Source organism: Coregonus lavaretus, assembly GCF_964263955.1.
Source record: "Coregonus lavaretus genome assembly, chromosome: 26".
In the NCBI taxonomy this organism is placed as follows: Eukaryota; Metazoa; Chordata; class Actinopteri; order Salmoniformes; family Salmonidae; genus Coregonus; species Coregonus lavaretus.
The window spans coordinates 15,797,786-15,821,435 of record NC_140013.1 but is presented as its reverse complement, the minus strand read 5'-3'; the positions used below and the strand labels follow the sequence as shown (position 1 = coordinate 15,821,435).

The 23,650-nt window shown below is 41.1% G+C and overlaps 1 protein-coding gene across 1 annotated transcript; it reads right to left on the bottom strand.

Annotated features, from left to right (window-relative positions):
* Positions 1-1,039: 1,039 nt before the first annotated feature.
* On the bottom strand, positions 1,040-5,596 carry LOC311101534 (alpha-2-macroglobulin-like; the record flags this gene model as incomplete). The annotated part of the gene is made up of 4 exons (XM_084142674.1): positions 1,698-5,596; positions 1,459-1,510; positions 1,315-1,398; positions 1,040-1,173 (listed from the first exon to the last, which is right to left on the bottom strand). The coding sequence occupies exons 1-4, from the start codon at positions 1,863-1,865 to the stop codon at positions 1,040-1,042; spliced, it is 438 nt and encodes a 145-aa protein (XP_083998800.1). The 5' UTR covers positions 1,866-5,596.
* Positions 5,597-23,650: the final 18,054 nt, after the last annotated feature.

Here is a 23,650-nt window from a genome sequence, read left to right as displayed (position 1 = left end):
GACTTAGAGCTTGACACTACATGCAATGAGAGCTTATGTCACATCCATGGTCTCCCTGTCAGAGACAATGCCATTTGGTTGGTCAATATATAATTGAAACAGACACAGTTATAATGTGTTTACCAGTAAGTGAATGACACATCCAGGTACTCACCAAGTGTTCCCTGAGCCTTGTCCGAATGTGCTGTATGCACCATCAACATGCTTGTAGTTCAGCTGCCTTTGGTAACCTGTCGGTGAGTTTTTAGAGTGAACAACAGAGTGACCAAGTGTTTTTTATAGTCACTGAGTGTGTGCCCCAAATAGCACCCTATTCCCTAGTGTACTCTTTTTGCCAGGAAAAAAGTAGTGCACTATGTACGGTAAAGGGTGCCATTTGGGATGAACATCAATATTCTATAATAAAATGATTTTGCGAGAAAACATCTTGTCACAATCGTCATACATAGAGGAGGACCAAGGCGCAGCGTGTTGAGCGAACATACTTTAATTAGTTAAAGTGCACACACGATACAAAACAACAAAACGACTCGTAACGTCCTAGGTAACAATGACCAACTGGAACAAAAACCCACAAACACCAAGGGAACACAGACAGTTTAAATATGGCTCCCAATCAGAGACAACCAGCCACAGCTGACACTCGTTGCCTCTGATTGGGAGTCACTCAGGCCAACAAAGAAACAGAAGAACTAGAACCCCCAACATAGAAATATACCACATAGAATGAACACACCCTGGCTCAACATATAGAGTCCCAGAGCCAGGGTGTGACACATCTGGAAGTCCCTACATGTGTTGGGTCAGTGATGCTCTGTTGATAAGAGATCGTGATGTCGTCTATAGTGTAGCTGTATCATTGATATGATAGCAGGGTCGTAGTCATTAGGGCATACTGTGGTGAAACGTTTGAAAATGTACTTCAATGGAAAACAAAAACAAAGACCTCTTATTGGACAAATCCAGCCCTGTTTTAGTCAGTCTTCTTCCATTTGGTGCCTAATCAATACGATCCATGTTTTGAGAGACTCTCTTACCACTAGTGCTCTGTGTTCCTCAGGTACTCGAGGATGTAGATATTGGGGACGAGGAGGGCCATATTCTGCTCTCCACACCCATACGGCATCTGCAACAGTCCATCCAGGTTCTTGAGGGCCCGACCCAGGATGTCCCCTACAGGTAAACATGGGACTTCTGTAAGACTGTCCTCTTTAGCAAACAGCAACATTATCACTGGAGAAGGGTTGCTTTTCCCACCACTATGCCTCTCTAAACTCACTACGCCTATCTAAACAATACAATGGTTTATTTTACCTAGGACTGAGAGAGAAATTCCATCAGATCCATCCACCACATTCTTGGGGAGTTGCAGTTCCACCTCCTCTGTCAGAGCTTCTCCTGTGGACACACAGATGATAAGATTAATAGAGATGATAAGTTCAATCATGCATTACTGACCAGTTGGACACAGCAACCAGTTGTAGGTGTCGGTCTTCTCTGTTCCCTCATCCTGAGAGGAGAGAGAGAGCACAGAGAGAAGGAGAAGAGAGATAGAGGAGAGAAAGAGAAAGGAAAGAATTGGAAGAGATGAGTAGAGACTAGAGAGGAGAGGAGATTATTTTCAGTCAGAGGCAGTTACACATGATGGTATCTGTGCAACCTAACAGTTAGTTCCACCACAACAGTAGGCTACATACCTTCACCAGCAGGCTCAGTGTGACTGTGTCGATGCGTTCTCTCTCCGGTACGTTCACAATCTTATTGTCACAGGCAGTGTGGGACTGGACAACCTCTGCACTAACGGACACATTTAAAACCCCTACATACACATTGACAGACAGAGTGCAGCACAGGTTACACAACATCCAATACGGTGACTGAGAGTACACAACTCAGGTTGACATCCATTCTGCTGTTTGAAAGGTTGAATGAAGACTAGTGACTTACCCAGGACAGAGGGTGCCATTGTCCAACTGAAGGTATTTCGTCCATTGGCACACAAGCATGATGAGTACTGGACATCATTCAAGGGTGTGAGAGTGTAGTCTAAGGAGGGAGCCGGAGTCACAGAAACCTGTCAAAAAGGAACACTTGTAAAATAACATGGAAAACCCAAGACAGATACACTGGGTGTAATAAATAAATACAAAATAAACACTGACTAGACAAACTGAAACAAAACAACATTCAAGAGATCTTCAGTTTCTTGGCAATTTCTCACATAGAATAGCCTTCATTTCTCAGAACAAGAATACACTGACGAGTTTCAGAAGGAAGTTATTCGTTTCTGGACATTTTGAGCCTGTAATCGAACCCACAATTGATGATGCTCCAGATACTCAACTAGTCTCAAGAAGGCCAGTTTTATTGCTTCTTTAATCAGCACAACATTTTTCAGCTGTGCTAACATAATTGCAAAAGGGTTTTCTAATGATCAATTAGCCTTTTAAAATTATATATAAACTTGAATTAGCAAACACAACGTGCCATTGGAACACAGGACTGATGGTTGCTGATAATGGGCCTCTGTACGCCTATGTAGATATTCCATAAAAAATCAGCCATTTACAGCTACAATAGCCATTTACAACATTAACAATGTCTACACTGTATTTCTGTTTCAATTTTGTGTTATTTTAATGGACAAAAAAATTGCTTTTCTTTCGAAAACAAGGACATTTCTATGTGACCCCAAACTTTTGAATGGTAGTGTATATTTAAGCTTCATCTAACCAGGGAGTCCCATTGAGGTCAGAGAACCTCTTTCCTAAGACAAATCTGGCCTAAGGAAAAGTGGGGCAAGTTGAGCCAAAGGGGTAAGTTGAGCCACCCTTCTTTCTAGGAAACCATACACAAAATGAATGATTTACCAAATATTTAGGAAGAGGACATAATTTCATGGAGTCTGTGAAAAAAAAATAAAAAATCACCAAGTCAAATGAATTTATTGTGTTAGCGGTTTCACTATGCTTGTATCTAAACCAAAGTAGATAATTGTAAGATTATTCTATACATCAGTTGGGATCTCTATAAGCTTCAATTTGATGTCCTAAACCTAGCATGAAAGTGCATCTTTGTAGCTGTGTGTGCTAATATAGTCCAAATGTTTGTCTTGGGGTAAGTTGAGCGGATGGCCATAGGGTAAGTTGAGCCAATGGTTGAGCCAATGGCAAGTTGAGCAAATTGAAGTGTTTTCTTCCTAGGCATAATGCAAGGTAATATTGCTAGGATATTTAATTATTTTGTATTTATTATTTACATTTAGCAGACGCTCTTATCCAGAGCATGTAATGCTAGTGAAAACCCAAAGACTTCCAGTCATTGCGTTATTGCTAGTTAGCATTGGATCGCGAAACTACCTCTAATTTCCTTCATACTGGACACAGAGACATAACAATGGTATCCACAAGTTCATCTGATTCTGTGGAAGTAGACAATGGGCCTCATTGCCAAAATACCAATACGTGCCTTGTTCAAGTGCACATCAACCGATTTTTCACCTAATTGGCTCTGGGATTCAAACCAGCAACCTTTTGGTTACTGGGCCAACACTCTTAACCACTAGGCTACCTGCCAATATGAGTTAAAAGCATGGCCTGCCTGGCGTATCTTAAAAGTGTTTAAAAAGTACAAAGTGTTTTTTTAGGTGTTAAGCATGTGTTAAAAGATGCTTAACAAAGAAGTGATTGTGATTGGGTTGAATTGTGTTTGGGAAATAAAGATAGACATGGTTTTAGAAACGTATTGGTAATATTTCATTCAGTACAGACATTTGTAGGCAGCATAACTTACCCTGTCACGTGACTCAACTTACCCCATACCTGCGGTGTTCTGCCAAGAGACCAATTTTTTTTATTTCAAAACTGTAATGTTTACATTAATTGTGATTATTTCCAGGGATACATAACATCCTGAAATATATGTAAATATTTGTTAGAAAGAATACTGTATTTTGCTTGACGGAGAAATGCTGAATGTAAGAAATGGCTCAAATACCCTTTTTGATTGTTCTTTTTTTAGACATATTGTTTGGAACAATATACTCTTCAAACACGTCAAAATTACAGTGGCTGCTCTGCTACTTTTGAAGATATGATAAATTTTATACATAGAAATGTACATTATACTGTAGGTCAATAACCAATCACATTCAGCAAATCACCAGCAAACGGAGTTCCTTTTGAATACATTTGCCCATTCACTGTGGTACTGGTGCTCATAAAATGTATCATAACTTCAAAAATAGCAGAGCACCTACTCTGGAAATTTGATGTACAGTACTTATAGTATTGCTGATTTTGGATGTTTGCCCACTGACAAAGACATGATATATCATGATCAGTCTATAATTTTAATGGTAGGTTTATTTTAACAGTGAGAGACAGAATAACAACAACAAAATCCAGAAAAACGCATGTCAAAAATGTTATGAATTGATTTGAATTTTAATGAGGGAAATAAGTATTTGACCCCTCTGCAAAACATGACTCAGTACTTGGTGGCAAAACCCTTGTTGGCAATCACAGAGGTCAGACGTTTCTTGTAGTTGGCCACCAGGTTTGCACACATCTCAGGAGAGATTTTGTTCCACTCCTCTTTGCAGATCTTCTCCAAGTCATTAAGGTTTCAAGGCTGACGTTTGGCAACTCGAACCTTTAGCTCCCTCCACAGATTTTAAATGGGATTAAGGTCTGGAGACTGGCTAGGCCACTCCAGGACCTTAATGTGCTTCTTCTTGAGCCACTCCTTTGTTGCCTTGGCCGTGTGTTTTGGGTCATTGTCATGCTGGAATACCCATCCACAACCCATTTTCAATGCCCTGGCTGAGGGAAGGAGGTTCTCACCCAAGATTTGACGGTACATGGCCCCGTCCATCGTCCCTTTGATGCTGTGAAGTTGTCCTGTACCCTTAGCAGAAAAACACCCCAAAAGCACAATGTTTCCACCTCCATGTTTGACGGTGGGGATGGTGTTCTTGGGGTCATAGGCAGCATTCCTCCTCCTCCAAACACGGCGAGTTGAGTTGATGCCAAAGAGCTGCATTTTGGTCTCATCTGACCACAACACTTTCACCCAGTTTTCCTCTGAATCATTCAGATGTTCATTGGTAAACTTCAGACGGCTCTGTATATGTGCTTTCTTGAGCAGGGGGACATTGCGGGCACTGCAGGATTTTAGTCCTTCACGGCATAGTGTGTTACCAATTGTTTTCTTGGTGACTATGGTCCCAGCTGCCTTGAGATCATTGACTAGATCCTCCCGTGTAGTTCTGGGCTGATTCCTCACCGTTCTCATGATCATTGCAACTCCACGAGGTGAGATCTTGCATGGAGCCCCAGGCCGAGGGAGATTGACAGTTATTTTGTGTTTCTTCCATTTGTGATTAATCGCACCAACTGTTGTCACCTTCTCACCAAGCTGCTTGGCAATGGTCTTGTAGCCCATTCCAGCCTTGTGTAGGTCTACAATCTTGTCCCTGACATCATTGAAGAGCTCTTTGGTCTTCGCCATGGTGGAGAGTTTGGAATCTGATTGATTGATTGCTTCTGTGGACAGGTGTCTTTTATACAGGTAACAAACTGAGATTAGGAGCACTCCCTTTAAGAGTGTGCTCCTAATCTCAGCTCGTTACCTGTATAAAAGACACCTGGGAGCCAGAAATCTTTCTGATTGAGAGGGGGTCAAACACTTATTTCCCTCATTAAAATGCAAATCAATTTATAACATTTTCGACATGCGTTTTTCTAGATTTTGTTGTTGTTATTCTGTCTCTCACTGTTAAAATAAACCTACCATTAAAAGTATAGACTGATCATGTCTTTGTCAGTGGGCAAACATACAAAATCAGCAGGGGATCAAATACTTTTTTCCCTCACTGTATCTCTCCGCACGGCTGAGACATTCAAATTCATGGGGACCATCATCTCCCACAACCTCAAGTGGCAGGACAACCTCACAGCAATCACCAATAAGGCACACCAGAGGATATACTTCTTAAGTCAGCTGAATAACTTCAAACTCTCACGCACAATTCTGGTTCAGTTCTACACAACCATCATCGAGTCCAAACTCACCTCCTTGATCACTTTCTGGTTTGGGAATGCGTCTGCACGGTCCAAGGGCGATCTGCAACAGATTGTCCGGTCTGCTGAGAGGGTCATCGGCTGCCACTCTCCTCCATCGAGGTCCTGCACGACTCCAGAGCATGGAAGCATGCAGGAAAGATCACCCCCAACCCCTTCCACACCATCTTCCAAAGACTTCCCTCTGGTCAATCACGAACAAAACCTCCCGCCACCTGAACAGCTTCTTCCCAATGGCCTTGGCCCTCAACACCTGGTCCACGATGATCTTCTTATTCATGGACTATGCACTCTGTACTAGCCATCCACGGACTATGTACCCTGAACTATCATCCTAGATCTGCATACTTCTCTTTTCTCTATTTGCACATCCTCATATGCATTTTTTTCAGTGGGGTCTGAAATTATTGACACACTTGATAAAGATGAGCAAGAATTTCTGTATAAAATAAATAATTCATATACTGGGAAGTTATATTATTATAATACAATTGCTCAGAGAAAGAGACTGTTCAACAAAGGGGGGAAAGACTGTTCAACATCTTTCATTACCTCACTTTGTGAAGATAATGTTGATTTTGTGACCAATTAACAATTTCAATGTGTGCTTGGGGTTATCGTCTTGCTGGAAGATAAACTTGCTGCCAAGTTTCAGCCTCCTGGCAGAGGCAAAAATGTCCTGGTACTGAATAAAGTGAATGATGCCGTTGACCTTAACAAGGGCCCCAGGACCAGTGAAACCAAAAAAGCCCAAATAAAATCCCCCACCATATTTTACAGTAGGTATGGGGTTATTTTCGGGCCCCACTGTACATATTTCCCCCACTGCACATCATCCTGAAAATTGTTATATATTTATACATCCCTACATACATAATTTATAATGTAGCTACATTTTTATAGTGAAGCTTGTAGTTATTGGATTAAAGGGTACATAGCACAAGAGGTTGGTTGCACCTTAATCAGGGAGGACAGGCTCGTGGTGATGGCTGGAGAGGTATAAGTGGAATGGATTTATGTAAACTCTGCTTCTACATATACTACCAGTCAAAAGTTTCGACACACCTACTCATTCTGTGACGAGGTGTGAATGAAGGAGTCAGGCGCAGGAGGTAAAACACCGAAGTCCAGAGTTTATTCCGTTTACATAAATCAAACGCTCCCAGCGTGAAAACGAAACTATAACAAGGGAAAATATTCCAGCTTGGCAAATACAAATAGAACAGTAGCTCCAACGAGCTACTCGCTCTCACAATAAACAATCACTCACAAAGACAAGGGGAACAGAGGGAACACTTATACACATACTAATTAGGGGAATGAGCACCAGGTGTGTGTGATTGACAAGTGGAGTGATGAGAATGGGATCGGCAGTAGCTAGTAAGCCGGTGACGACGAACGCCGAAACCTGCCCGAACAAGGAGGGGAGGCAGCCTCGGCGGAAGTCGTGACACATTCAAGGGCTTTTCTTTATTTTTTTAAATGTTTTACATTGTAGAATAATAGTAAAGACATCAAAACTATGAAATAACACATATGGAATCATGTAGTAACCAAAAAAGTGTTAAACGAATCAAAATATATGTTATATTTGAGATTCTTAAAATAGCCACCCTTTGCCTTGATGACAGCTTTCATAGTTAATGTTTCACACTTTTAACACTCATTGACAGGGCTAAAATTGGTATCCAAGGTGATGACTCACTGTAAGAAGACAATGACAAGAATAAGACAAGCACTCAATGAGAATTTCAGAAGACAAACAATTTATAGTTACTCTGGATACAATTTCCAAACGTTGGTACTAAGGCCCCGTTTAAATCAATTGCAGATAAAGGACAACTGCACTGCGAGTTCGCTGAAAATATTTACACAATCAATATCCAGTGATAATGTCTAGGAGAGGAACACATTATAACATGTGGTATGACAGTTCAAACTCTGTTCCAGCATACATATTCTGAGTGAACCCACAACAGATATTTTCTTTATCTTCACCTGATGGTCCTGTTTCGAGTGTCTCTTAAGAGTAACATGTGATTGTGGTGTCAGGACAACGATGCTGATATGCTGTGTAGACAAGAAATCAGCGGACACTGTACTTGATTATAAAGGTTTATTATATCAAAGGTTCCAGCGTCAATTTACAGATTTCTGCAGAAATCCGGAGAACAACTAACCCAATCTAAAAATATTATTCTCCCCGTCCTTTGTTGAAAACTTGGTATATATCCTATGTAACATAATATGGGTGTTTTGAATAGACCAATCCCTGGCTTCCACATACCCAAGTCTCCTCTGTTTCAGGGGGCCCCTATAGTGATGCTTTCCAGATGTTTCAGCAAAGCAGAGTAAAGTTAATCTATCACACCATTTGCAAATGTCAGCCAAAATTATAAACTGTTCAGATACTACATATTTCCCCCCTTCGAGACTAATTAAGTCTCGAAAACAAAAAGAATAGGATTATGACAAATAACAATTTTTCTTCTAGAGTAACTTTAGCAATAAAACAAAATGTATGGAGAGTAAACACATTTTTATATAGACACATTTTCATGGAGTGTAAACAAATTGTTATGTAGTGTAAGAGCGAAAAACCTGTCTGGCAGCTTTCATTCCAAATATCCATCAATCAATCAAGACAGGAAAATTCTCTCACGGCCCCTCTGCCCCAGGCGACCACCTAAGTACTCCAGATCAATTTATAAATCTGTATCAATGCATTTTAAGCTATGATGCAATTGAATACACATGAAAACCTCAGAAATCAAAATACAATCAAAAATGTCCACATTCAGGCTGGTCGACCCATCGGACCCTCCTGTGGATTCTCTCTGTCCCTGCCTAGACCCAAAATCCCTAAGCATCCACGAAAAAAACAAAAACATCTGAGGTCCCCACATGTACCCAACAACAGAAAACATCATTCTTCAAAAAATTAATACAGAAAGAATATGACAGAAATTATGTATTACACATGCAAATATGTCTATATATCATTGCAGACACTGGAATGTAGTCCACTACACTGCATCTCCTCAGCAGTGTCGACTTTCAATGCAACGTCGATGATGGAATCTGGTCGATGATGGAATCTGAACATTTTCACACCTTCCTTGTTCCACTTCCTCCAGTCCATTCATATTGTCCATGTTTGAGTATTTGAATCCCACTCTACACATCCCCATATACTTCTGGAAGAAAAGAAAACACCAACCAGTATCTTTTGCAAAACAACACATGCAAATTAAAACATCAATATCAAAAATAATATAAGAATGATATATAAAATGAATCACATTCCATTTCCCCCCTTTGATTCATAAGAAAATATTAAATATCACAATAATATGTAAAGACATCGGATATTCAAAATGGATATCTATCCATCAATACTCCATCCAGTCCCACTTGTTTATCTCCATCTAGATCAGTAACAGTTAACAACGGCATCTGAGTGTTGTCTTCAGGCATCACAACTCCAACCCATCTCAATATCATAGCCTTTGCAAAAGTCAATAACAAGGTACAAAAGCAAAACATCACACACAGCGCTACAAGAGCTGCTACTAAAATTTGAACTATCACTGCTCCCACTGGGCCTAACTGATCTTGCAACCAAGCCTTCGCTGATCATCCAGCTCCTTCAGATTGACCAAACGCATCCCTTATACTCTTCAATGCATCTATAACACTAGTGATATTATCGGAACTATCGGGGATCAAAGTATAACAATCGTCCCCCGTCAAGTTCATAGCCACACATAAGCCACCTTGTTTGGCTAAAATATAGTCAAGAGCCATGTCATGTTTCAATAGCGTCAGTCGGTGACTTCTCTGAGTATTTGACAGAAGGTTAAACCCTCGTATCGTTTCGTTTGCAAAACCCTGCAACGTATAGGTAATATTATCAATATGATCTGCCAAAAATGTTACACCATACCATGGAAAAAGTCAAAGTCCCCACTTCTCTCCTAGACTTATCCTCCAATGGTAGGATTCCAGATTATGAAATTGCGCTATTTCCCTTTTCACCCTATTTCCAGACCTAGAATCAGATTGAGCTGTGTCCGGTGCTTCCCCCTTTTGAATGGTATAAACCTCATATGGAAGCTTCAACGTCGACATGTAACAACATCCTGTCCATCCATAGGGTAAGAATATATAGGCTTTATCACCCCAAACCCACCAAATATCTCGAAAATTCCCTATAGTCACATCGCCAGGCAAAACCTGATCTTTTACCATCAAAGTCCTTCTCTTCTTACTAAATGGAACAGAAAAAGTTACTTTATATATCTCATCACTAACCTTACGGTCATGCATACCCAAAGGCATCATATAATCATCACAATCTGATACTCCCATAAACATACCCGGTCCATCATATGTTTAATTTGAACAAAAACAGCTTTTAGCCCTCACGGGTTTCACCTCCAATGCTTCAGGAATCGCTGTTAACTGATTTTCCTTCCGATCTAACAAATTCACATAGGGTAATTCATTTAACCAAGAACAATTAAACCTAGGCCTAAACAAATGCTTCGACAACGACATCATTATATCTGTTAATGATTGTTGCTGATACAACAGCCATGATAAAGCATAAGATTGACACGCAGTTGATAGAGGTTGAGCCACCGTCTCTAAGATTGAACCCCATGTGCCTGGTGCTGGAATTCTCAACAGACATGGAGCCTCAAGATTCCTCACTGATCTTACAGAATGAGTTAACTGCTGGAACCATAGATTCCTACCTGCCCATCCATCTTTAATTTGCAAAACAGAAGAATCAAATCCATATGCCTTCCATTTAGTTTCTCTCTTCCCTAACGAGCGGTATTGATCAGATATATCTTCTGGTGTTCCATCAAAATTAAAGAACTCATCCTGTACCTCCGGGATAGAATTCTGCACTATTTCAGATGAATCTTCATCATTCTCTGCTACCATCTGCTCTCCTATTTCAACACTGTCCTTACTACCATTTACACCAATCTCCATCTGTATCATAGACTTCTGAGTCACATTTACTACATCCTTTAATTTCAGAAAAGCTGTTGTTGGTGTCTGTGTCACATTTCCGAAATTTGTTATCGCCGTCGTAACATTCATCTCTTTCAGAGTTACTGTTAAGATAGTGGCTTTAGTTGATGTATTAACACTCTTAATTATTTCCAGGGGCAAAGTGGCAGATATCCTCTGTGTATTATTTACTCTTGGAGTGACTACTGTAATATACTGCTCCTGAACTCCTTTGGTGACTGTGGAAACTTCAACAGACTTTAAATCTTCCATCATAAGCGTCACCTTACGAGTTACATAGCCTTCTAACCAGTAATTCTTAACCGGAACAAATTTGAACGCTGGCTCTAAATAAGTACAAGTATATTCTCCCTGATCTTCCCATGTAACATTACGCAAAAGAAGTGAGCAATCACTCATAACCCTCTTCCACTTCATATCGTTGTACAAAATATACTTCCTTTGACTAGGGGGCACAGCTTCTACTTCTGGTCCTGATAACAACACTTCTTCTCCATAATTATCTCTCCACGTGGGAGGAATGTCACCACCCCCACTCCGTCTCTCACATCTACAAGGAAGATGAGCTGTACCACCCATCCTAACCCTAATTACAGTCTTTTTTTCTAAAATTGGTGTTGGAGCGATTTTCTGAGGCGCCATTGTAATCAAATGTGATACATTTATAGCTTTAATAACTGTCAACGTTAAAATAGTTGAATTGCTTCTCATTGTTGTTGTATTAGGCTGAAGTGTTGATGTCATTGTTGTTGATTCATCTATTATCCCTACAGCTTTGAGCTCTTTACTTGTATTTCCATCTATCACCACTAGTGTCACTACATTAACTCTCAGTCCCGACTCTAATCCCTCACTTTCAAACTGTGGATTATAAAAAATACATTTATAATCACCTTGATCCTCCTGCTGGGAATTGTACACATAGACTGCCATCACCCTCAATCTTCAGTCTTCTTTTATCATTCAGCAATGCATACTTTCTCAATGCAACTGCTCCTAACAGATCTAAATTCCTGCCATAGCTATCTTCCCACTGAACTCTAAATTTCCCTTCACCACTGTTCTCTCTCGTACACTGACATGGGAGCTGAGCTGACTTTCCTAGAGTTACTTCAACCCTAGTTTTCGTAACGTTTTGGTCTGACTTTTTTCCTAACTGGTCTGGGGCTACTTCGTCTAACCGAATCACCAGCTTCTCCTGTAACAGAGTTGCCCTTGGTGATCTCTGCGGTTTCACATTCCACTGAAATATGCCCTGTTGTTTCTGGGACGCATTGAAAATCAATGTCCCCAAATCTCCTTTCCTTTCCATCCATTGCAGAGTCATCTCTGGCATCATCAGAAGTGTACACATCATCATCAACGTTGTCCACAGCATGGACAATCTCTCCTTCTGGGTTTTGACTCTGGATATTGTCATGCATCTCTCCTTCTGCCTGTTCTTCCCTATCTTCATCCTGCTCTCTTGAGCCTTCAACATCCTGTCTCTCTGCGCGTGGCACCTCTTCTCTAGGCGCTTTAACACAATGTGACAAATGATACCACGATGGAGACCCTTTAACCTGGACAGCCGTTCCAGTACTACGAACAACTTCAAATGGTCCCTCACGACGTTCGTTATACCACTTCCTTCTAAATACCTTCACGAACACCTTGTCCCCAGGTTGCACTGTACTCCTTTTTTGCACATCAAGCTTCTCCTGCACCTCTTCTTTTCTTTGCCTGTCAGAAACATATGTGGACAACTTTTTATGAAAATTGGCCATATATGTAACGTACGCTCTCATTTCATCTTCCAAAAGAGCCAAACTTGGACCCTTTCCGCTTGTTCGCAAACAAGGCATCCTTCTTCCTGTGACCAGTTCATGGGGTGTCATACGTAGATCACGCAACTCACTTGAGCGACACACCATTAATGCTAAAGGAAGCGCCGCTATCCAGTTTAGACCCATGTGCTGGCAAATTTTGACAATGCGATTTTTCAAAACACCGTTCATTTTTTCACAAATCCCTTGACTTTGTGGGTAATAAACTGCTCCAAGACATTGCTTAATTCCCAATTTTTGCAACATCAATTTCACTGATATATCCACAAATTCCTTCCTATTATCTGGTGGTCCTCTGTAGCTCAACTGGTAGAGCACGGCGCTTGTAATGCCAAGGTAGTGGGTTCGATCCCCGGGACCACCCATACACAAAAATGTATGCACGCATGACTGTAAGTCGCTTTGGATAAAAGCGTCTGCTAAATGGCATATTATTATTTATCTGAGGATATTCGATCGGGAAGTCCCCACCTGCTTATGACTTCTTTACACAAGAACTTGGCAACCGATTGAGCGTCTTTTCGCTTGGTTGGACAGGCCTCCAGCCATCGTGAAAATCTATCTACAACCACCAGCATGTATCTTTTCCCATCAACTGGTTTTATCATATCAACAAAGTCGATAACCAACTCACGCATAGGACCTCTCGGTGTAGGAATGTGACCAGGAAGAACAGTCACACCCCTGCGAACATAATTTTTCAGACAGATTGTGCACCTGCCTATGACATAGTCAACCTGTTCAAACAAATATGGTGCCCAAAAACCATACTCCTTTGTGATCTTTCTCCTAACCTCCCCCCTTGCAACATGAGCTAACCCATGTGCTTCCTGAATCATCAGACCTAATAGGTCTAGAGGCGCTACTATCAACCCTTCATGGTTTCTCCAAAGACCAGTAGCATCTTTGACGGCACCTCGGTCTAGCCATAACTGTTTGTCGATCGTAGAAGCAGCTTCCTGCATCAAAATCACACCCTTAAGCGTAATTTTGTCTTCCAAGTCCACTCCATGAGTGACCAGAAAAACTTTGCCCAATTTGTCCGCTCCTGTGACGGCTTTTGCAGCTTCATTAGCAGCTTTGTTCCCTTGTGTGACTTTTGACACATCAGTTTTATGAGCTGCACACTTAGCTATCGCTATCTCTTTAGGCTTCATCATAGCATGCAACAATTTCATTATTTGCGCATGATGTTGTATTGGAGAACCATCCGTTTTCTTAAACCCTCGACCTTTCCACACTGCTCCAAACAAATGACATACACTATGTGCATATGCAGAATCAGTGTATATCGTCACTCGCTTTCCTTCTGCTAACAAGCAAGCTTCTGTTAGCCCCACAAGTTCAGCAAGTGTGCAGGCGCAGGCTGTGGTATTACTTCAGCCTTTTCAACAACAAATCCAGTTCCTTGGGCTTTAACTACTGCATAGCCAGCACACAATTTATCTCCCACACGATAACAAGACCCATCAGTCCAATACTCCAGGTCTGCCTCACGTAATGGAAAGGCTTGCAAATCTGATCTAAGCCTCAAGTATTTCTCTGCTTCTTGAACACAATCATGTGGCTCACCATCCTCTGAAGTTGGCAAATTCTCGGCTGGATTCACTGTATCACACCTCACTAGGGTGACATCTTCCTGCTCGAAGAGCCTATTATAGTCTCTGAGCCTAGGCATAGTCAATGTATATTTCCCATAGTTCTGAAGATTTCTGAGACTATGATGGGTAAGAATTGTTACTGGGTAACCCATCGTAACAGATGATGCTTTGTCATACATTGAATATACTCCCACCATTGCTCTGTAGCACAGTGGTAGCCCTAGTTCTACTTCTGAATAGGCAGTAGAGTAGTAGGAAATAGGCTAAGGATTCGTCCCTGTACCTGTCGGCTGACAAAGAACTGCACATGCATATTTACCTCCAGTATAAGTAGACACATATAGCAAAAAATTCTTAGAGTAGTTTGGTAGTGTGAGTGCAGGTGCCTCCTGTAACCTCTGTTTATCATTTCAAATGCCACAAGGCCTTCCTGTGTCCAGGAAAGATTGCTATGGAGTTGACCACTCCCAGTATCTTTAACCATAGCTCTCAAAGGTCCCATCAAACTAGCATAGCTCTCAACCCAAGCTGAAGAATAACCAGCAATACCAAGAAATGTCATCATCTCTCTGACAGTTCTAGGCTTCGGCGCCTTACGAATAGCTTCCAATTGACTGTCCAAAATGCTTCTGTCCATGTGTTATTTTCTGACCCAAATAAACAAGCTTCTCCTGGCAATATTGCAACTGTTTCTGTGAAACCTTATGCCCCTTTTCTGCCAATACCTGTAGCAATTTAATTGAGTCTTTATGACACGTTTCCTCATTCTGTGAGCAGATAATTATATCATCCACGTACTGAATGACAGTGCTTTGCAAAATCTGATCTATCCCTACCAAATCATCCTTCAGTACTTTATTGAAAATGTGTGGGCTATGCTTGTACCCCTGTGGCAACCTACTGTACTCATAGAACTGTCCCTTATACGTGAACCCAAATAAACCCTGACTTTCTACACTAAGTGGAACACTAAAAAATGCACCACATAAGTCTAACACTGTGAAATGTGTCGCATCAGGAGGAATTTGGGCTAACAAGGTATGCGGGTCTGGCACTTCTGCTGGAAAATCAGTTACCACTTCATTCACTGCTCTCAAATCATGAACCATATGATAAGTCTCATCGGGTTTCTTCAAAGGCAACAAAGGTGTGTTACTCTGAGGATTTTTTGTTGTCCTCAAAACACCTGCTTTCGAAAGTCCTTCAATTTGTGGTTCGATCCCTTGGATTGCTTCATCTTTCAATGGATGCTGATTCTTCCAAGGAGGTCTGGTTCCTGGTCGAAGTTCAACTTTCACCGGTTGGGCTGATTTCACAAGTCCAATATCGGTACTGTGTTGAGACCACAAACATTCTGGAACTTGTTGCAACATCTCCTCTTTCATAGAGTCTGAATCCATCTTCGCACTGCAAATAGATTAATGTGTCATCCGTACAGCTTGTGGCTGTCCTTGTCCTTGAGCCGAAATCATGATTTTGAGAAATCGCTGATCTTCACTCCTCCAAATCGCCAAATTCTCTTTCATCGGTACAAAAACAGCTTTCTCTGCTTCTGTCATCATTTCTCCTATTTGCTTCTGCTCATAGCCTTCAGAAACCAACAAGGTCACATGTGGCACACTCTTCTCAATCTCAAATTCTTTATCCAGATAATCGTCTGTGTTTATCTTCATAGCTGCTCCTTGTGGTCCTAAAATTATGCAACATGAGCTGAATTGAACTTTCTTTGGTTGATGACTCAACCATTCCTCTGAGTTCGATTGGGCAGCATTCTTGAAATACTTGAGCGTACCATGAAATTGATATTCTGGAAGCCTCGCACCTGGCATGTTTGCCACAATGAATTTCTCCCATATTTTAGCCTGCTTCAAAAAATCTGCACTGAGATTTCCAATCCAAAATACTGAAGAAGAATCCATCTCTGTCGTCATCAACAATTGGTAAACCTTTTCTTTTGGCACTTCTACCAGACAGCCGTCTGGCGTACATTTTATTGTACAGTTCAATCTACACAATGCATCTCTTCCCAACAATGCAATAGGTGTATGTTCCGATACCAGTATGGGTATTGTAATTTTCTGATTTTTATAGCAGAGCTCAGTTGGTTCCGTAAGAGGAATCAGCTGTTTCACTCCCTCAAATCCGATTGTCCTAATTAGTTGATTGGACATAGGGAGATGTGTAGCATCTTTAGGCCGAACACAGGTGAAAGCAGCTCCCCTATCCGCCATCACCTCCAATGGTCGGTTGTTTACTTTCACCTCAATTGTTGGATCTTTTTCCGGTCCTGACGCTACCAGCTGACACCCCCCTTTCGGATCTTCTGGGCACCTCTAGAATCCTTGCTCCGGGCCCCTATAAGGGTTCACCGGTCCTCCAGATGATCTTGACTGGCCCCTGTATCTTCCTCTGAAATTCCCTCTGGTGTTTCCTCCTGGCCCATTACACTCATGGGCAAAGTGACCAACCTGTCCACAATTATAACACACTTCTGAAGATTGCTGGAAGTATGGCTTAAATCTTCCTCCTCTTCCTCTTCCTAAGCCTTCTCGTCCTCTTCCTCTCCAATTATGTGTCTGTCTAGAAACTGGCTGTGGATATGAAACAACTGGCACCGCTAGTGGTGGCTGGTACAATTGCGGTTGGAACTGGTTCGGTTGAAGCTGTGGCAGTGATTGTTGATTTGGTGAACACTGATTCTGCATAACCAAAGCCTGTTTCTTCGCCTTCTTATTCTCCACCAGTTGTATTTGATTGAGTTTTCTGAGAGTTTCTTGGTCCTGTTCTTTCTGGTTGTGTTCCTTTTTACGGTACAGATCCACTTGATGGGCTATATGATCTGTATAGACACATTTTGTCATGCTTCCAAGTCCAACCACCTCTGCCAGTTTGCTCCTTACTGGTGAGGGCAGTCCCATCTGCAGTTTAGCTCGCAAAATTGACTGCTCTATTTGACTCACATCTGGATCATTTCCGGTAATATTTCTCCACACTTGATGAACTCTTGACACATAGGCTCTCGGATTTTCTTGTTGTCCTAGTGGGTCAATCAGAATGTTGTCAGGATGCGCATTTGTTGGAAACGTATCTTTCAGTGCTCTCCACAGCCGATTTCTACTTGCAGCTAACAATTCAGAATCAGTCACCGCAGTCCCCACATATCGATGAAGTCCAGCTCTCTGAAAAATGTCTTCCATACCTGGAATCCCAAGGAGATTTACCAAAAGTCTCTTAATGTCTCCTATGGCAGACTGTGTTCCCACCGTAATTTCTTCCAACTTTGAAATCCAAGGATATGCTCCATCTTGAAGAGTAGGCAGCTTCTCAAGTACATCTGACATATCGGTATTCTGCAAAGGCTTATACTTCAGGTTCTGTCCTCGAATTATCACTGGCATCATCTTCTTACTTGTGTTCCCTTTTCTTGGCCTCAATATGTATTTCCTGTCCAATTTTTGAGATTCTTTTTTCAGCAGTTTCTCCTTCTGTATCTTCAGCTTCTTGAGTTGTTCTTCCAGTTCTCTTACTTCTTCTAAATTATTCGCCTTATCCAAGCATGATTTGCATCGGTCTATATCTCTTTCTATTTCTTCTGTGCTAGTCATTGTAGAATAAAATCCTCTTGAACATGAAGCACCTTTAATCTCCAAATCTTCATCGCTGTCTTCATCTTGACTCTCATCAGAGCTCGGATCTCTTGTATCCTTCTCCTTCCAACTTCCATCACCCCTTCTTTCCACTCTGGCCAACCTATGTCTGATCACAGGGTCATATCCACCCATGATCTCTTCTGAATCATTCTGATCATCATCATCATCATCATCTTCAAATTCCATCCTCCTGAACCTCACTCTACCCTTAGTTTCCAGACGTGTCGTTTTCTTCTTACTTTTGGAGTTTGGATTCATCTTTATGGTCGTTTCTGCTTGTCCTCTCTCTATTATTTGTTCATCTTCATCTCTGATGCAATAATCACCCTCCTGAATGATCATTGGAAGCTGAGGATAGACGTCCTTAAACTCTACTTTTTCCTCGTAAGGTGGGGGCCTCTTTGCTGAATCCGTATGTGAGAAAGGTGTATTGACTTCTGCCATTAGTTTTTCTGTTACCTTCGCCTCTTTAGCCATTTTCTCTATACCTCTGTCTCTTTTATCTTTTGTATCTTTTATCAGTTTTTGTCCCTCATTTTCAAACAACTTAAGAACACCCAGCTCTCTTTGTCTCTTTTCTTTACGTTGTTCCCCTTTTTTCCCCTTCTTTTGATCTGCCTTATACGTCGACACAAGCACTTTCATTATCTTGATGATGTCTGGGTTAAGAGTCCCTTCCACTGGCCATGGTTGTTCAATGTCAGGCCAACGTTTATTCCATTTTCCAGATAACCTTGCAATACCATTAACTAGAGGATTACTATTTTGTATTACATCAACAGGAGTAATTACTTTCATAGTTTTTATGTCCTTTTTCCCCATTGTAACCACTCTTTTATATTCCTTTATTGTGAATTATTTTATTATTATTATTATTTTAAAATAATTAATTTGTAAACCCAAAAAACTTTTAGCTATGTTGCTTATCAATCCCTCCTATTTTTATTTTATTTTAATTAATTAATTAATTAATTAATTAATTAATTAATTAATTAATCAATATATATATATATATATATATATATATTTTTTTATTTTTTTTTTTTAACCAAATTATTGATTAGTGGCAATCTTACCACATCCGATCAGGAAAAGGAAAGGAAACTAGTCAACTTCAGAGCAATCCAAAAAAGAAAGACCTGTAATCCAGCAACACTACAGCACCCACAAACCAATTGCTTAATAAGCACCCAATTACCTTAATTTTACAGAATAATGTCAGTGCTGGATTTCCATCACAACTCTAATCAAAACAACCCATACACAAAAAACCCTAATGTGCAATTCTCAATTACATCAATTGATCAGTCTGTTGCCAAGTCCCTGTAAAATTGTCACAACATGAAATATTCTATGCATACACAATGTATCTATTATATCCTGTAAGGGAAAGTAAGTTTGTGGATAGAACAGTACTGGCCTTAATTGGACTGGATCCGGGGCAGCACACGCTGTCGCGTGACGCACTGGTAAGCACCTCCTCTCTCTCTGTCTCCTCCTTCTCGTTTCTCACATCACAGAAGAACAAAAGAAACAGACAAGAATTTAGTATTTTATGCACTCACTGGGTTATTTCAACCATACAATACCCTTTTAGACATACCTATGTTCACATTCGCGCTAAGAAATAAGCAAACAGCTTAACTCAGGAATATTATACAGTGGGGGAAAAAAGTATTTAGTCAGCCACCAATTGTGCAAGTTCTCCCACTTAAAAAGATGAGAGAGGCCTGTAATTTTCATCATAGGTACACGTCAACTATGACAGACGAAATGAGAAAAAAAATCCAGAAAATCACATTGTAGGATTTTTAATGAATTTATTTGCAAATTATGTTGGAAAATAAGTATTTGGTCAATAACAAAAGTTTCTCAATAATTTGTTATATACCCTTTGTTGGCAATGACACAGGTCAAACGTTTTCTGTAAGTCTTCACAAGGTTTTCACACACTGTTGCTGGTATTTTGGCCCATTCCTCCATGCAGATCTCCTCTAGAGCAGTGATGTTTTGGGGCTGTCGCTGGGCAACACGGACTTTCAACTCCCTCCAAAGATTTTCTATGGGGTTGAGATCTGGAGACTGGCTAGGCCACTCCAGGACCTTGAAATGCTTCTTACGAAGCCACTCCTTCGTTGCCCGGGCGGTGTGTTTGGGATCATTGTCATGCTGAAAGACCCAGCCACGTTTCATCTTCAATGCCCTTGCTGATGGAAGGAGGTTTTCACTAAAAATCTCACGATACATGGCCCCATTCATTCTTTCCTTTACACGGATCAGTCGTCCTGGTCCCTTTGCAGAAAAACAGCCCCAAAGCATGATGTTTCCACACCCATGCTTCACAGTAGGTATGGTGTTCTTTGGATGCAACTCAGCATTCTTTGTCCTCCAAACACGACGAGTTGTGTTTTTACCAAAAAGTTATATTTTGGTTTCATCTGACCATATGACATTCTCCCAATCCTCTTCTGGATCATCCAAATGCACTCTAGCAAACTTCAGACGGGCCTGGACATGTACTGGCTTAAGCAGGGGGACATGTCTGGCACTGCAGGATTTGAGTCCCTGGCGGCGTAGTGTGTTACCGATGGTAGGCTTTGTTACTTTGGTCCCAGCTCTCTGCAGGTCATTCACTAGGTCCCCCCGTGTGGTTCTGGGATTTTTGATCACCGTTCTTGTGATCATTTTGACCCCACGGGGTGAGATCTTGCGTGGAGCCCCAGATCGAGGGAGATTATCAGTGGTCTTGTATGTCTTCCATTTCCTAATAATTGCTCCCACAGTTGATTTCTTCAAACCAAGCTGCTTACCTATTGCAGATTCAGTCTTCCCAGCCTGGTGCAGGTCTACAATTTTGTTTCTGGTGTCCTTTGACAGCTCTTTGGTCTTGGCCATAGTGGAGTTTGGAGTGTGACTGTTTGAGGTTGTGGACAGGTGTCTTTTATACTGATAACAAGTTCAAACAGGTGCCATTAATACAGGTAACGAGTGGAGGACAGAGGAGCCTCTTAAAGAAGAAGTTACAGGTCTGTGAGAGCCAGAAATCTTGCTTGTTTGTTGGTGACCAAATACTTATTTTCCACCATAATTTGCAAATAAATTCATTAAAAATCCTACAATGTGATTTTCTGGATTTTTTTTTCTTAATTTGTCTGTCATAGTTGACGTGTACCTATGATGAAAATTACAGGCCTCTCTCATCTTTTTAAGTGGGAGAACTTGCACAATTGGTGGCTGACTAAATACTTTATTCCCCACTGTACTACTGCACTGTTGGAGCTAGGAACACAAGCATTTCGCTACACTCGCAATAACATCTGCTAAATATGTGTATGTGACCAATACAATTTGATTTGATTTGATTTATAGCCTCATTATTGTTATTTTATTGTGTTACTTTTTTATATTAGCAACCCATGCTAGATCTTCCCTCTTTAAAAATTTCTGAAGGATAGACTACTGCCATGTGCGCATTGCTGCGCTTATAATATAATCGTAGATCAACAGTGGTTGCATGAATTTGGGATCTATCGTCCCACAACGTCCCAGAGTCTGTTTGGAATATTTATTTCTCGCAAAGAACGACAAGTTGACCAATAGAATAGGTAAACTTTTGTACTATAATGGATAGTAGATTGACATAGGCTTGTGCCTGTGAGAAGGACCCAATCACGTGATGGGCATTGGCTAATAAGAATTGAGATATCTGAGAGAGCCATGTGAGCTAGAGGTGCTGCAGAGCACGGCGATGGGCAGCCGGTAGAAGGGAATTTTAATTATTATATTCAACCCAAGGGCACAATGGACACTTTTTCCGCAAGGCATGTTTTATTTTAGCCACTAAGCGCAAACCAGATGGGATGGCGTTTCGCTGTAGAATGCTGTGGTAGCCATGATGGTTAAGTGTGCCTTGAATTCTAAATAAATCACGACAGTGTCAGCAGCAAAGCACCCCCACACCATCACACCTCCTCCTCCACGCTTCACAGTGGGAACCACACATGGAGATAACCCGTTCACCTACTCTGCGTCTCACAAACATACAGCGGTTGGAACCAAAAATCTCAAATTCCCAGAGGACAGATTTCCACCGGTCTAATGTCCATTGCTCGTGTTTCTTGGCCCAAGCAAGTCTCTTCTTATTATTGGTGTCCTTTAGTAGTGGTTTCTTTGCAGCAATTTATTTTAGGGGGTCATGAACGACCATGGCCATCGATGCCGCTGGGAAATTCAAGGCCTGTTAGGGCCCCAAAAAGTCTAGAGCTAAACAAATGCAATCCATGTTAGGAAATATTTTTCACCATCAGGAGGATGCATTTAGTTTATCTGTTTAGCATATTATTATTAAAGAGTCTATATGTCAGTGTTCGACAACATCTTGTAGGCTACTAGGCTACACACTTTGGATCCAGCTTTATTCTCTTTCTGCTCCTGTAACACCATTTTGCAACCGATTACGCCTGCCCCCACCCCACCCATATCAAAAGTAGTATCGCAGAAAAACATGCTATAGCAGCTATGGGTATGACTTTCGTTAATTCTCTGTCATATTTTCTTCAAGCAACATGAAAAACGTAGTGCCTGCCTCCACCCCACCTCTCGGTAAATTGACATATTTATTTCAAATTCAAATCTTAATTTCAATGCTATGTTCTGCAGATAAATTGTTAAAATAGCCTACAATGTGAAAATGTTCTACTAGTGCCTAGCGGCCAGTGTATAATTATTATATATAAAAAAAATGTAGGGGGTAAATCAGCTTAATATTGCAGATAGATAACTTCCGTCAATGTAATTGTCTACATTTGTCACGAATTCAGCCGAGACTGCTCGTCCTCCTTGCTCGGGCAGGCTTCGGCGTTCGTCGTCACCGGAGTACTAGCTGCCACCGATCTATGTTTCTGTGTTCTACCTGTTTTGTCTATATTGCACACACCTGGTTCCAATTCCCTATTTTACCCTCTGGTTCCCTCATGGTGTTGTGCGTGATTGTTCGTTGTTTTGTTGTCATTGACATTGTGAGTCGGTATTTTCTTCCCTGCGTGGAAGATATGATTATTTACTTGTGACAAGTAAATAACATTGTTGACTAAGTTCTGTGTCCTGCGCCTGACTCCATCCTACCGCTACACACTGACGCATGACAACATTATTTCCAATCCCCCATATATTTGTTGGGGAGATATATATATATTTTATATTAGAGATTCTTCAAAGTAGCCACCCTTTGCCTTGATGACAGCTTTGCACACTCTTGGCATTCTCTCAACCAGCTTCATGAGGAATGCTTTTCCAACAGTCTTGAAGGAGTTCCCACATATGCTGAGCACTTGTTGGCTGCTTTTCCTTCACTCTGCAATCCAACTCATCCCAAACCATCTCAATTGTGTTGAGGTCGGGTGATTAGGTAATCTGATGCAGCACTCCATCACTCTCCTTCT